Here is a 15,000-nt window from a genome sequence, read left to right on the forward strand (position 1 = left end):
CGTGTGTGTGTGTGTGTGTGTGTGTGTGTGTGTGTGTGTATGTGTGTGTGTGTGTGTGTGCCTGCGTGCGTGTTACGCTTATATAGGCTACGCTTGTGTTTGTTCATGCAGATGTGTGTTCTCCTTTTATGATGAATGTTCGTGTCTGTATGCGCAAGTGTAGCGTGCATTTTTCGTAACTCCAATAAACAACACTTGGCTTACCTGTGTACTCTGCCCAGTCGATGGTTGATCTTGTGCTACGTGGTGCCCAGCCATAGGTTGAGTATGTGCTGCGTGGTGTCGGACTTGTCACTGTAGATGAGGGTGGTGTGTTCTCGACATTCCCCAGCGCTGTCTCCACCATGTCCAGTCGTGACCTCACACCAGCAATTTGTTGGGAGCAGCCACAGCCTTCGACCTGAAGTGTGGACTCTGACTTGTTCAAGACACTACCTTCAATTCTCGTGAGGACCATTGTGTTATTCATCACAGAACCGTCCGGGCTTTTACCAGAGGTAGGCTATTCAATTTGTCGTATTGAGATTATAAAGTAGTATTGTATTGTATTGTATTGTATTGTATTGTATTGTATTGTATTGTATTGTATTGTATTGTATTGTATTGTATTGTATTGTATTGTATTGTATAGCATTGTATTGTATTGTATTGTTTTGCATAGTAGTGTAGTGTAGTGTAGTGTAGTGTAGTGTAGTGTAGTGTAGTGTAGTGTAGTGTAGTACGTGTGTATTGTACGTAGCATCCTCCACTTTGACATAATTATACATTTTCAATGCCCCTGAAGGTGCTCTCATTAAAGGCTGCAATCATTACAAGTCATTCAAACCAATTAGTCAATGAATCAGTCAATCAACGAATCAGTCAATAAATGAATCAATACATTCATCAGTAAGTCAATCAGTCAATAAATCAATCAGTCAATAAGTCCATCAGTCAATAAATCCATCAGTCAATAAATCCATTGTTCATTTAATCAGTCAATCAATCAAGCAGTCAATCTATCAATCAGTCAAGCCTACTTCTTCTTCTTCTTCTGTGTTCTTGGGGTAAAACTCCCACGTACACTCGTGGGTTTTTTGCACGAGTTGGATTATACGTGTATGACCGTTTTTACGCTGCCATTTAGGCAGCCATACGCCGCTTTCGGGGTTGCATGCTTGGTATCTTCTTGTTGTTCTTCTTGTTGTTCTTCTTCTTGTTGTTCTTCTTCTTCTTCTTCTTCTTCTTCTTCTTCTTCTTCTTCTTCTTCTTCTTCTTCTTCTGCGTTCGTTGGCTGAAACTCCCACATACACTTGTGTTTTCGCACGATTAGATTTTTACGTGTATGACCGTTTTGACCCCGCCATTCAGGCAGCATACGCCAATTTCGGGGGAAGCATGCTGGGTATTTTCGTGTTTTTTTAACCCACCGAACTCTGACATGGATTACAAGATCTTTTCCGTGCGTACTTGGTCTTGTGCTTGCGTGTACACACGAAGGGGGATAAGGCACTAGCAGGTCTGCACATAGGTTGACCTGGGAGATCTGAAAAATCTCCATCCTTAACCCACCAGGCGGTGGCGGCTGGGATTTAAACTCACGACCTTCCGATCAAGAGGCCAATGTCTTATCCACTAGGCCACTGCGCCCGTCATTTTCGTATTCAAACTTTGACATGGACAACATGATCTTTTTCGTTCGCACTTCGTCTTGTACTTGCGTGGAGTCACAAAGGAGGATCCACATAAAGGCACCAGCAGGTCTGCACATACGTTGACCTGGGAGATCGTAACAAATCTCCACCCTTAACCCACCAGGCGCGGCCGGGATCCATCCATCCATCCATCCATCCATCCATCCAAACATCGATCGATCCATCCATCCATCCATCCATGTAAAATTGATCCATCCATCCATCCATCAGTCACCTGAAACTGCAGCAGACTGCCCTCGACCTGAGCCAGCCTGAGGTCCAGCTGAGCCAGCCTGGTGGTGAAGTTGACGCCTTGGTCCTCGAACTCCTGCACCGTGGCGAGCACGCTCTGCATCACCTCCGCCTGCTCGCCCAGGGACGCCATCTGCTCCTTCACACCATCCAGGTAGCCGAAGATGTCATTCGCGAAGGCGGGGATCTGAGAGGGCGAGTATGTTATTTTGACTGTACAATAATACAGGGTGACCCCCAAACAATTCAACCAACACAAATGCTAATAACTTCTACATCTGTTGACCGAACAACTTCATATTTACTGTACATTAAAGGCACAGTGCGTCTCCCGTAAACCATCACAGATACTGTGAGGCTTTTACACACAGTACAAACACCCTTCCATTTGAACGCTCACCAAACGGGAACATCCTAGGTGCCCTGCGTAAAGAGCGAGCAATTTTCAAAGAATTAATTTTGCGGATTGTCTCAGTAGACAATCGGACCGTGGTGCGTTTTGGCGAAAGACCTAACTTTTAAAATCTAAATAATAAATTGACAGCTTGTTACACAAACATTCTTAAATCATAAAATAATTCTTTTTTCATCAAGACAAGATCAGTACAATTCGAAATTTTGAAAGTTTGAAAAAAGAAACGCCCGGAAGCAGGGTCACACAAAGGTCGTGGTTCTCGTAGCAGACGACGGTTTATGCCTATCGCCAGTTCCTCTAAACAGTCAAAAGCCATCGCGAGAGTTCTTGTGAACCACAGCCGTTTGTTTCGTGCATAGTCAGAGGTACATAATAACGTATTATTGCAGATAAGCTCACAGCGAGTCGCATTCAAATTACTAACTGACGACTGCATTGTGAAAAAGGGAAACTGGATCACACGGGTTCACGATGGCTCAGGGGTAAGATAAACCACGCAAAAATAAATTCTTTGAAAATTGCTCGCTCTTTACGTAGGGCACCTAGGATGTTCTCAAGCGGTGAGTGTTTAAATGAAAGGGTGTTTGTACTGTGTGTACAAGCCTGAAAGCATCTGTGATAGTTTACGGGAGGCTTACTGTGCCTTTAACTACAGCTTATGCATGACCATCGCAAAAAGTGGTAATTGTGTAGACTAAATGGTCTGACTTTTGTTCCATTTCAAAAACAGTTTCTAATTTCGGGGATCGACTCAACAGTACGAGGTTTGAAATTGAGCGGTGGCCAAACTAACCCGATTTAAGCCCTCCAAATGGCTGGGTTATTCGAATGACCTAGCATACCATAACCAACATCAGACAGGTAATGACTTTAATACAGCAATTACATACAGGATCAGGGAAATGCGTTAATGTCATTGATGAAGTGTAACTTTGAAACTAAGGGGGTCATTTTCCAAGTTATTTGAGTTTAGCGAATATCTTCATAGTTGTTGTGCTTGAACTTCAGTTTGATCACGACCATTCCACAATGTTTCCAGTCTGTAGGTAAAATATCCCGACTTTTTCTGTCACTCAAAAATGTGTTCCAAATTATACCTCCGAAATTGTTATTGTCATGTCTAGGGATTGCCTTGAACGTAGATGTAACTGCTGTCTTCAGGTCACTAATTATCTGAGGAGGGGGGGGGGAGTATTTTGGTATACTCAGACATTAAACCAATCAAACAGGTAAAAGTCTCAACGATTTAGATTAGGTAAGTATAGCTACCGCATGATGTCAAACCTCGTACTGCTGATTCGACCCCCGAATTTGGAAACTTTTTTTAAAATCGCACAGAAGTCTGACCATTTAATCTACAAACTTACCACTTTCTTTAAAGGCCATGCACAGACTGAAGTTAATGTATACCAACTATGAAGCAATTTGGTCCACAGATGTAGAAGTTATTACAATGTATCATGTTTGTTGGCGGCAAATGATGTTTTTGGGTCACCCTGCATAAGCACTAAGTTTAAAAACGACTGGATGGTTAAACACACACACACACACACACACACACACAATCACACACACACACACACACACACACTTACACCTACACACACACACACACACACTTACACTTACACACACACACACACACACACACACACACACACACACACACACACACACACACACACACACACACACACACACACAATATGCTGATGTGTAACGTCCTCTCGGACATCCAAACCCATCAGGAACATTAACCGGTGACATGAGTATAATGCTCTCGTTTGGAACCCTCCGATCTCATTATAACAGTCAGTCGTAGGACACTCGTGAGCTAGGTGCAGCAAATCGCTCACCTCAAGTTATGAATATCAACAGTTGTAATGTTCTCTCAATCATTCTCACAAGATGCGCCATGCCTGATATCCATTTTCACCGCTGTGCCTTTTCTTGGCGGAGAGGGATCAACAGATTCAGAATCAACGTCGAACATAGAGGAAATTATGGAAAATCTCATTATTTTGACAGAAAATAAGTGATTCAATTTTACCATATTCTTCATCACCTCGACAATTATTAAGCGAGCCGGTCGGCTTGGCATGCGGAGAGAATGAGTGGTCCCAGATCGGAGCCATCTATTTTGTGTATACATCAGGCATGGCACCATGAGTTTTTTTGTTTTGTTTTTTAATTTAATGATTGTGTTCTATTTATTTATTTATTTTATTTTTTATTTTGTTGTTGTTGGTGTGTTTTCAAAAAAGCCAAGACGCTTGTTGATCATGTGTTAAAGAACAATTATTCTGAAACCTTGGAAACATGAAAATCCGCAAATTCATGAATAAATTAATAAATGAAAGAACCATTCAAAATACAAAATCTTACATAATTATAAAAAATTAAAAAATGAATTAAATAGAATCAGTTTCATGAAATAAAATAAACAGACATAAATAAATGAGCAGAAATGTTAAACAAAAAGAAGTAAAAGTAAACAAATGAAATAAAATAGATTTGAACCGATTTGATCTAAACAGAATTGAATTGACTTAATTGAAATGAAATTAAATCCAACGACCAAAAAAATCCTACATGTTCCAAGATCTTGACATACAAATCTAAAAAGAAGAAGAAATAAAATTGAATCAAATAGAATAGGATATAACGCAATTGAACTGAATTGAATAGAATTGATACGAACTGAAATTAAATTAAATCCAACAACCACAAACAAATCCTACATGTTCCAAGATCTTGACATTAAAAAAAAATAAAAAAATAGAATAAATTAGAATAGAATTTTTTTTTAAATCCCCCCAAAAAACAAGCACCAACCTGGGCAGCGGTGGTGCTCATCTGTTGCCGGACCAGAAGGTTTTCCTCCTGCACAGCCTCCATCATGCGAGTCAGATGCTCCAGGTCTTGCCTCAACCTCTGGTTGCCCTGCTCCACATTCTCCAGCTTCTCCAAGACGTGGCTGAGGACGTTGCCACTCTCCAGGTCAATGTTGCCAAAGGTCGGCAAAGAGTTGGAGAGATTGTCGGTGTTGGTGTTGCCGTTCCCATTGCCTCCGCTGATCTGGATGCCGCTCTCGCTGCCCAGAGGGATGGGGACTGGGACGTTGGTTTTGGGTTCTGAAAGGCCTGTTTGGCAAAAGGAGTAACTTGTTTTGAAGATCTCTTCTATTTTATCTAATTTGATTCAACTTGATTAGATTTGATTTGGTTGAATATGATTTAATTGAATTTTATTTTATTTTATTTTATTTTATGTTATTTTTTTTAGTGAATTTGGTTTAATTTAACACTGAAGGGGATTTGGATTTTGGAGGATATTCACCCTTACTTCCTTTCTTCCTTCCCTCCTTCCTTCCCTGCTTCCTTCCTTCCTTCCTTTTTACATTTAGTCAAGTGGAGGAAATTAAGGGGCTTATTGTCCGTCAGGTCTAAATTGCCTTTAATGGACATGAATTGGTTTATACGATAGAAAAAATAGAAAATAAAAAAAATATAAAAAAAATGTAGTCAAGTTTTGACTAAATGTTTTAACATAGAGGGGGAATCGAGACGAGTGTTGTGGTGTATGTGTGTGCGTGTGTGCGTGTGAATAAATATTCCGAGAAAACTACTGAACCGATTTTCATGAAACTTCACATGAGAGTTTCTGTGTATGATATCCCCAGACATATTATTTTCATTTTTTCAATAAATGTCTTTGATGACGTCATATCCGGCTTTTTGTAAAAGTTGAGGCAGCACTGTCACGCCCTCATTTTTCAATCAAATTGATTGAAATTTTGGTCAAGCAATTTTCGACAAAGTCCGGACTATGGGATTGAATTTCAGCTCGGCAGCGTAAAAATTAGTTATTTAGTTTGCCCATTAAAGTTGTCATTAAAATCGAATTTTCACTAACAGATTCAAAGATGATTGCACCGTATTTCCCAATTTCTCCTGACTTCAAAACCATAATACATATGTCATGTTTACTCTAAAAATGTGCTCAGAATGACAGAAAATAGGTTTAAAGGCACAGTAAGCCTCCCGTAAACCATCACAGATACTGACAGGCTTTTACACACAGTACAAACACCCTTTCATTTAAACACTCACCGAATGGGAACATCCTAGGTGCCCTACGTAAAGAGCGAGCAATTTTTAAAGAATTAATTTTGCGGATTGTCTCCTCACACAATCGGACCGTGGTGCGTTTTGGCGAAAGACGTAACTTTTAAAATCTAAATAATAAATTGACAGTTTGTTACACAAACATTCTTAAATCATAAAATAATTCTTTTTTCATCAAGACAAGATCAGTACAATTCGAAGTTTTGAAAGTTTGAAAAAAGAAACGCCCGGAAGCAGGGTCACGCAAGGTCGTGGTTCTCGCAGCAGACGACGGTTTATCAGTGCCTATTCCTCTGAACTGTCAAAAGCCATCGATAGAGTTCTTGTGAACTACAGCCGTTTGTTTCGTGCATAGTCAGAGGTACATAATAACGTGCTATTGCAGATAAGCTCACATCGAGTCGCATTCAAATTACTAACTGACGACTACATTGTGAAAAAGGGAAACTTGATCACTTGGGTTCACGATGCCTCAGGGGTAAGATAAACCACGCAAAAATAAATTCTTTGGAAATTGCTCGCTCTTTAAGTAGGGCACCTAGGATGTTCTCAAGGGGTGAGTGTTTAAATGAAAGAATGTTTGAACTGTGTGTAAAAGCCTGACAGTATCTGTGATGGTTTACGGGAGGCTTACTGTGCCTTTAAGTAAGTGCTGCGTTTGCGCGCTACGCGGAGACGAGCGTGACCCGTCTCGGTTTTTCGGTGTGGTTAGTCAAGACTATCTTAATATGGTCTCGGGGATGACTGTTTTTCGGTGTTAATCTGTTACTTTGATGCCGACAGCTTGTGACTAAATGTTTTTCCAGTTGGGCGCTGTCAGCGTGAGTTCGTCCCCACGTTCGGCGAGAAATTTATTTCTCAGAGTCAACTTTGTGTGCAGACTCTCCTCGGTGTCCGAACACCCCCGTGTGTACACGCAAGCACAAGACCAAGTGCGCACGAAAAAGATCCTGTAATCCATGTCAGAGTTCGGTGGGTTACAGAAACACGAAAATACCCAGCATGCTTCCTCCGAAAGCGGCGTATGGCTGCCTAAATGGCGGGGTAAAAACGGTCATACACGTAAAAGCCGTGGGAGTTTCAGCCCATGAACGAACAAACAAACAAACAAACTAAATGTTTTATATCGCTTCACGCGACTTGTTAATTTGTGTTCTGGGGCTATTACTCCATAACAAAACTCGGAACACACACAACCTTTGACAGAAATCATCAATCTGTAAAGTGTGCCACATCGACAAAAGTAAGCGCCTTTGAGAGCATAAACAGTTTAGATTAAATGGCATGGTTATGAATCTAAAGCTGAAAAACAAAAAGTCATCCTTTTTTTCGATTTTATTTTTATTTTTATGTTTTACTTTTGACGAGGGGCATGTTTTAGAATTCTGAAAGTGCCGTTCATGAGATTTGCCTTCCGATTCTAAAAATGATCCAAAGACTTTATAATGTATCGGTCAAATTGACCTATTTTATACTGATCTATTGCCTGCCGACTGTGCAACTCTTACCTTGTGTAAGTGTCACAAGAATCCAGAAAACGGGAGCTTCTGCTCTCATCTTGGTGTCACGTTTCGCACGCCACAAACGTTTTGCTACTACGCAGAATTTCGTAGTGAAGTCAGGCTCACACTTCAAACTTCACGTTCACACAGGCAAATCAAGACCTGCGAACGAACATGAGCGAGCGGTACGTTACGCGTGTGTAAAGAGCCGCACTGAGTAGCCTACTCGCGCGTCTGTGTTTAAATACAACAATTTCGCAATGTCCAGAGCTGGTAAACCTTTGTTAGGTGCCACCGAAGATAGGTTTGCTCTTTTGCTCTGCGTATATTTCGTTTCCAAACTTTGCTTTTTGCAAACGCTGCAAATACCGGCATTATTACAGCAATTTCCTCGTTTTGGTTTACGGTGTCAAAACCCCATGCCCTGAGTTATAGCCTATCCAACCTCAATGTCCCTGAAAACGTGCACTTTTCTCGGTGTGTGGGAGAATCTCATGTGGAGCAAAAATATGAATTAAAAGATAAATAAATAAGAATAAACAAGTCCCGTGAAGCGAAATGAATACATTTAGTCAATCTGTCGAACTCACAGAATGAAACTGAGAGCACTGTACTTTTTCACAAAGACAAAAACGTTGCCGGTGTAGGATCCGGTCCGGTCCCCCCTCTGAAGTAGTCCCCCGGGGGACCAATTCGTGGCAAAAACTGCTCTATAATGGTCCCCCCTTAGACATCCAGCCTCGTTTTTCTTAGGCATTCAAGCCATTTTCAATCTATATCTTCGTCCGGTATTATGTAGTGCACAGACAGCAATCTCTTTGTTTGACTATATTTTGCAGAAAATAAAATAGATCTGATTTATAATGCCGTTCAAAAGAAAAATGACATGAAATAAAATGAATAATAAATAAATACTGATAAGAAGAAATGAAACCAGTCTCTGATTCTTTCCTTTCTTTTCTCTAAAATTGCTGGTAACATTACTAACATTGTAACAAGAAAAACGAGGCTGGATGTCTAGGGGGGGACCATTATAGAGCAGTTTTTGCCACGAATTGGTCCCCCGGGGGACTACTTCAGAGGGGGGACCGGACCGGATCCTACACCGGTACCCCGCGGCCGAGAAAGCGCTGACGTATTCACGTGAAAAACGTACAGAACTTACCCGCTGATCGCTTGATGTGACAAGCCAGTATAGCGCAGTAGCGCTTGCGCTTATAACAGGATAGCAGGCTTTTCTGTAGTCTTGTTAACTTTCTGAGCTTTTAAAAAAATAAAGATTTTTTTTTATAAAAATAATGTTTCATTCACAGCTATGCGATATATACAAACTAGCTACAAACATTTGAGCATTTTCTAAAATACAAATATCCAATAAATGTTCACATTGTCCGGATAATATACAAATATCAAATATATTCACATGAAACCCATGTACATGTACACAGATGCAAATAATGCTACGTACAACACCGTTCAAAGTGATGAAAACAAATGATCAGGTGTATGATGTCCATTGCCTTACACGTGCTTATCTACTATATATATCTATCTGTACATATAAATAAAAGAGAGTGTCTGTCTGTCTGTGTGTGTGTGTGTGTGTGTGTCTGTCTGTCTGTGGTCGCCATACCTCTGAGATGGCAAGAGGCAGGAACAAGATAGTGTGCACGTACACTCCCTAGGTGCCGCAGATGTGCACCTGGGTTTTAGTTTCTTGATTCATTGTTTCCTTTCTCAGATTATGGACCTCCCATTTATTGAATACAGCCTATATGGTGCAAGACCAGTTCAGTGCCTACTGTTCACCTGTAGCAAGCACATCATGCCAGTGATATTAGAGACTCGCTATTGCTCCTATGAGGGGAAGAAATGAAGAAAGAAAAATTAACTGGACAGTTCCGGAAATTTCTAGAAGGTAAGGGAGATAACTCTTTTTTTGTATCCAAACAAAGGAGGTAAAGCTAATGATAATGGGATAGCGAGCGTCTTAAATTGCTACAGGGCTCCGCTTACTCCCGGGCGAAGCCGGGCTTAACTGCTAGTATATATATAAAACAGGGTGTAAGTGTGTATGTGTGCGTGTGTGTCTATGGTCGCCATACATCAGAGATGGCAAGAGGCAGGAACAAGATAGTGTGCATGCACACTGCCTATAGGAACCGCAGATGTGCACCTGGGTTTTAGTTTCTTGATTCATTGTTTCCTTCATCAGATCAGAGTCTCTGATCAGATTATGGACCTCCCCTTTATTGAATACAGCCTATATATAGTGCAAGGCCAGTTCTTTGCCTACTGTTCACCTGTGGCAAGCACATAATCCCAGGTATATTAGAGACTCTGTATGGCTCCTATAAGGGGAAGAAATTAATGAAGAAGAAAAATTAACTGGACAGTTCCAGAAATTTCTAGAAGCTAAGGGAGGTAACTCTTGCATTTGTTACCCATGGACAGGAGGTAACTCTTATCATACCAACACACCGCATCTAAAGGTGTAGCATGATCAGTTCAACCTGCTGGTCAATTATCTGGAATTTTCTCAAGAAAGGGAGGTAACTCATTTAATAAAAACCATGTAGGCCTACGTAGGAATTGAATATATGGTGACACTCTCAGTGGGCAGCACATGCCTTAAAATGCTTTTGAGGCCACCCCAGGCGAAGCCGAGCCCTGAATGCTAGTTTAATATAAGAGAGGTCCAGTTGGTGCTTTTATCAGAACGTTTACGTGCGCGTGTAACTTCATCAAGTGTATCTTAAACGTCACACGTTTGCCGCCAGGATCCAAGTTGTGTGTATGTGGACCAAGTCTCTTCGACGCGTACGGGTGACATCAAAATCACACGTAACACAGACAAGTAGCTTGTTTTTAATCCAAACATAATATTTGTATATGTTTTTTAATTCAGGAATTGATAAAGAATAAGATGAAGTCATTTTTGAATCGATTAATTTTAATTCTAATTTTGAGATTATTAATAACCAAACCAATTATTTTTTAAAGTTTCAAAGCTAAAATGCAATTCCATTGTCCGGGCTTCGTCGGAGATCGCTTGACCAAAATATCAATCCATTTGATTAAAAAATGAGTGCGTGACAGTGCCGCCTCAACTTTAGCTAAAAGCCAGATTTAATGTCATCTTAGACATTCATCGAAAATAATGAAGGAAAAGAAAAGAACTTGTGTGTAAAGTTTCATGACGATCTGCTCAGTAGTTTTCTGGGAATCGCTCTACAAACACACACAAACACACACACACACACACACACACACACACACACACACACATACACACACACACACACACACACACATGCACACACACACACACACACACACACCTATACACACACACACACACACACTGACACCCACCCACACACCCACACACAAACCACAACCCTCGTCTCCATTCCCAGTCTTTGTTTTAAACATTTAGTCAAAACTTGACTAAATGTTATAAGAGAGAGAGAGAGAGAGAGAGAGAGAGAGAGAGAGAGAGAGAGAGAGACAGAGAGAGAGACAGACAGAGAGAGAGAGAGACAGAGAGAGACAGAGACAGAGACAGAGACAGAGACAGAGAGACATAGACAGAGACAGAGGGACAGACAGACAGACAGACAGACAGACAGACAGACAGACAGACAGACAGACAGACATTTGCATACATGTGTGTATTTGTGTACAGCATAATATGCGTGCCTGCTTCTGTCGGTCAGACAGCATAGTATAGCTTCCAAGATCCTGTGCAGAATATGCAGAACATTATAAGATGTTTGGTGGCTTGTTGACAGACCAGCTTTTTTGTTGGTCCAAGGGGACCATATTGTCTTTTGTTTCATCTTTATCGACCAAGGCCGAAGGCCGCGGTTGAAAATGTACAGAGCTGCGATCATACCTGTGAATTCAGTAAGTGTTGAGCATATTTCTGTTCTTTTAAGTGTTTATGACTTTTCGTTGTGGATTTTGCGATTACAGAGATAAGTTGCAAATTGACCATGAGTCGCCGCGGTAATTATCAACATTGATTGGGTCTTTGAGAGTGAATGCTTACAATCGTTGTCCTCGGAAACACAAATCCAAAGCCACGATTGGCTTTTACTTTGACAATCCACGTTTCACATGAAAGCTCAAACCCATTCACCACCTCGATTTATTGCATGGGGAACATGAGATTTATTTCCCAGGTGTTTATGAATGAAAACTCGGGAAAATGATGACAAAATTATATATACATTGTAGGGGTTTCGGTGTCGACAAGCCAGAGCACATGTACACTTTCCTGAACACCCGTGTGGGAGGGGGGGTGGGAAGTGGGATTGGGAAAGTTTTCTCGGTGTTTCACAATGACGTGGTACAAGTTTTCTGTCTAACTGTTTGTGTGGTTTTGAAAAAAATGCGTCCTAGAAATGTTGTTGTCGACGGGCCTCGAGAAACTCGCCACACTCGCAGACACTGTTGCGAGTCGTTTTTTCGTCGTTTATAATCAGTTGTAAAATACGAACCAGAAAAGACAACGCAAATGGAACAAATCGCGGAAAGCTGTATGGAGAGATGTTGTCAATCTGTCATCCTGAAGCCTGTCCTTAATAAAAAAAAAAATTAAATATTGGTAATGCCCTTTACAGAAATTAATACCTACTGAGCATTTGGATGAAGGCCAGAAGTACATTGTATTCTTGATAACCCCTGCGGGGGTGGCGGGTGTGTAGGGGTGGCGGTGTTTGGGGGTGGTGTTTGGAATATTAAATGTTATGGTGTTGTGTAATGACACTTTTAATACATAGGCAGCAAATTGACCCAGCGATGGATGGATGGAGACTGGTGCAACAGGCATTTATGGTCATTTAATGATAAATAAATGCATTGTGGCAGACTAGGAATCGAGACATGGTGATTGTGTGTGTGTGTGTGTGTGTGTGTGTGTGTGTGTGTGTGTGTGTGTGTGTGTGTGTGTGTGTGTGGTGTGTGTGTGTGTGTGTGTGTGTGTGTGTGTGTGTTGTGTGTGTTTGTGTGTTTGTATATGTGTGTGTGTGTGTGTATATATGTGTTTGCGTGTGTCTGTGCATGCGTGTGTGTGTGTGTGTGCGTGTGTGTGTGTGTGTGTGTGTGTGTGTGTCTGTGTGTATGTGTGTCTGTGTGCATGTGTGTGTGTGGTGTGTGTATGTCTGTGTGTGTGTGTGGCTGTGTGTGTGTATGTGTGTGTGTGTGTGTGTGTGTGTGTGTTCGTCCCCTTGTGTGTGTCCATGCGTGTGTCAGTATGTGTTTGTGTTTGTATGTCACATAATGTGTGTGTGTGTGTGTCAGTGTGTGTTTGTGTGTGTGTGTGTGTGTGTGTGTCAGTGTGTGTCAGTGTGTGTGTGTGTCAGTGTGTGTGTCAGCAGTGTGTTTTCTCTGTATGTGTGTGTGTGTGTGTGTGTGTGTGTGTGTGTGTGTGTGTCTGTGTGTGTGTCCGAGTGTATGTCAGCAGTGTGTGTGTGTGTGTGTGTGTGTGTGTGTGTGTGTGTGCGCACAGTGTATTTATGTGTGCGTGGTCGTGTCTATGACTCAGTGTGTCTGTCGAGATGTTGCCATGTCTGCGTTTGTACGGTCGTGTCCGTCTGTCTGTCTATACGTTTGTGGATGCGTCTGGGTTATGCGTGTGCTAGCATGCATGCCTACGATTGTGTCTTTGTCAGTGTCTGTCTGTCTGCGTCAGTTTGACTGTTTGTCTTGCAATCTCCAGGAAAGCCATCTGCAGTTAGAGCTACATGTATAATTTATATAAAAATTGCTTCCAACCCTTGACATTATCCTTTCAGACAAACCTCATTTTATTCATGCCTAATAAGTGGATAAGTACTTTCAATTGCACGAGTACGTAATAAGCACTAGGTAGGAATTGTATCAAATTGACATGAAAATGGGAGTGTCTGCAATTTTCTAATGTTCCCCTGTATACTGTGGCAATTACAGATAATCATTCCCTGTTGCCTTTCCGCCAAGCAGTAGCACAGCTGAGGTGCGTTGCATAGAGCGTTTCGATCTGTTCGCGAAGAGACAAACAGTTTTCATGTTGTAGGAAACGCTATGTTCGCGGCGAACTGTTCGCGGCGAACTCAATTCTACCCTCTCTACCTATTTTCAAGTAAATGGACCCATCTCTTCGCTGACAGCCGAGTCAATGCATGTATATTGGGGGCGATCATCCGAACAGTCGCTTTGTACTTGGAACAGCCCTCCCTACCCGCACTGACAAAAGTAGACGAGTCCAATCGCTTACAGCTCAGTCCATGAGTACATTTTAGGGGTGACAGTATACAGTGGCCCTCAGGATATCTGTGTGTGTGTGTGTGTTTGAGTTTCGTACCCCACGTGGAGAAGCAGGGCCTTTCCTTTTCTTTTTTTTATATTTAGTCAAGTTTTGACTAAATATTTTAACATCGAGGGGGAATCGAAACGAGGGTCGTGGTGTATGTGCGTGTGTGTGTGCGTGTGTGTGTGTGTCTGTGTGTGTGTGTGTGTGTGTGTGTGTAGAGCGATTCAGACTAAACTACTGGACCGATCTTTATGAAATTTGACATGAGAGTTCCTGGGTATGAAATCCCCGAACGTTTTTTTCATTTTTTTGATAAATGTCTTTGATGACGTCATATCCGGCTTTTCGTGAAAGTTGAGGCGGCACTGTCACGCCCTCATTTTTCAACCAAATTGGTTGAAATTTTCGTCAAGTACTCTTCGACGAAGCCCGGGGTTCGGTATTGCATTTCAGCTTGGTGGCTTAAAAATTAATTAATGACTTTGGTCATTAAAAATCGGAAAATTGTAAAAAAAAAATAAAAATTTATAAAACGATCCAAATTTACGTTTATCTTATTTTCCATCATTTGCTGATTCCAAAAACATATAAATATGTTATATTCGGATTAAAAACAAGCTCTGAAAATTAAATATATAAAAATTATTATCAAAATTTTTTTTTCGAAATCAATTTAAAAACACTTTCATCTTATTCCTTGTCGGTTCCTGATTCCAAAAATATATAGATATGA

The 15,000-nt window shown here is 41.2% G+C and overlaps 1 protein-coding gene across 2 annotated transcripts in view; it reads right to left on the reverse strand.

The window, feature by feature from the left end:
• The window catches only part of LOC138982393 (uncharacterized), an 18,658-nt gene extending 10,463 nt beyond the window's left edge, over positions 1–8,195 (reverse strand). Inside the window, exons 1-4 of one of the 2 annotated variants that reach the window (XM_070355665.1) lie at positions 7,976–8,195; positions 5,176–5,483; positions 1,909–2,058; positions 205–400 (exon numbers count right to left, since the gene is read on the reverse strand). In XM_070355665.1, coding sequence (XP_070211766.1) covers positions 205–400; positions 1,909–2,058; positions 5,176–5,483; positions 7,976–8,024 — 703 coding nt within the window. In that variant the 5' untranslated portion in view covers positions 8,025–8,195. Of the gene's footprint in view, positions 1–204; positions 401–1,908; positions 2,113–5,175; positions 5,484–7,975 lie in introns of both variants that reach the window. The other variant, XM_070355664.1, reaches the window with a different exon arrangement.
• Between the last annotated feature and the right edge of the window lie 6,805 nt (positions 8,196–15,000).

The sequence above is a fragment of the Littorina saxatilis genome, linkage group LG12, assembly GCF_037325665.1.
Source record: "Littorina saxatilis isolate snail1 linkage group LG12, US_GU_Lsax_2.0, whole genome shotgun sequence".
NCBI lineage: Eukaryota > Metazoa > Mollusca > Gastropoda > Littorinimorpha > Littorinidae > Littorina > Littorina saxatilis.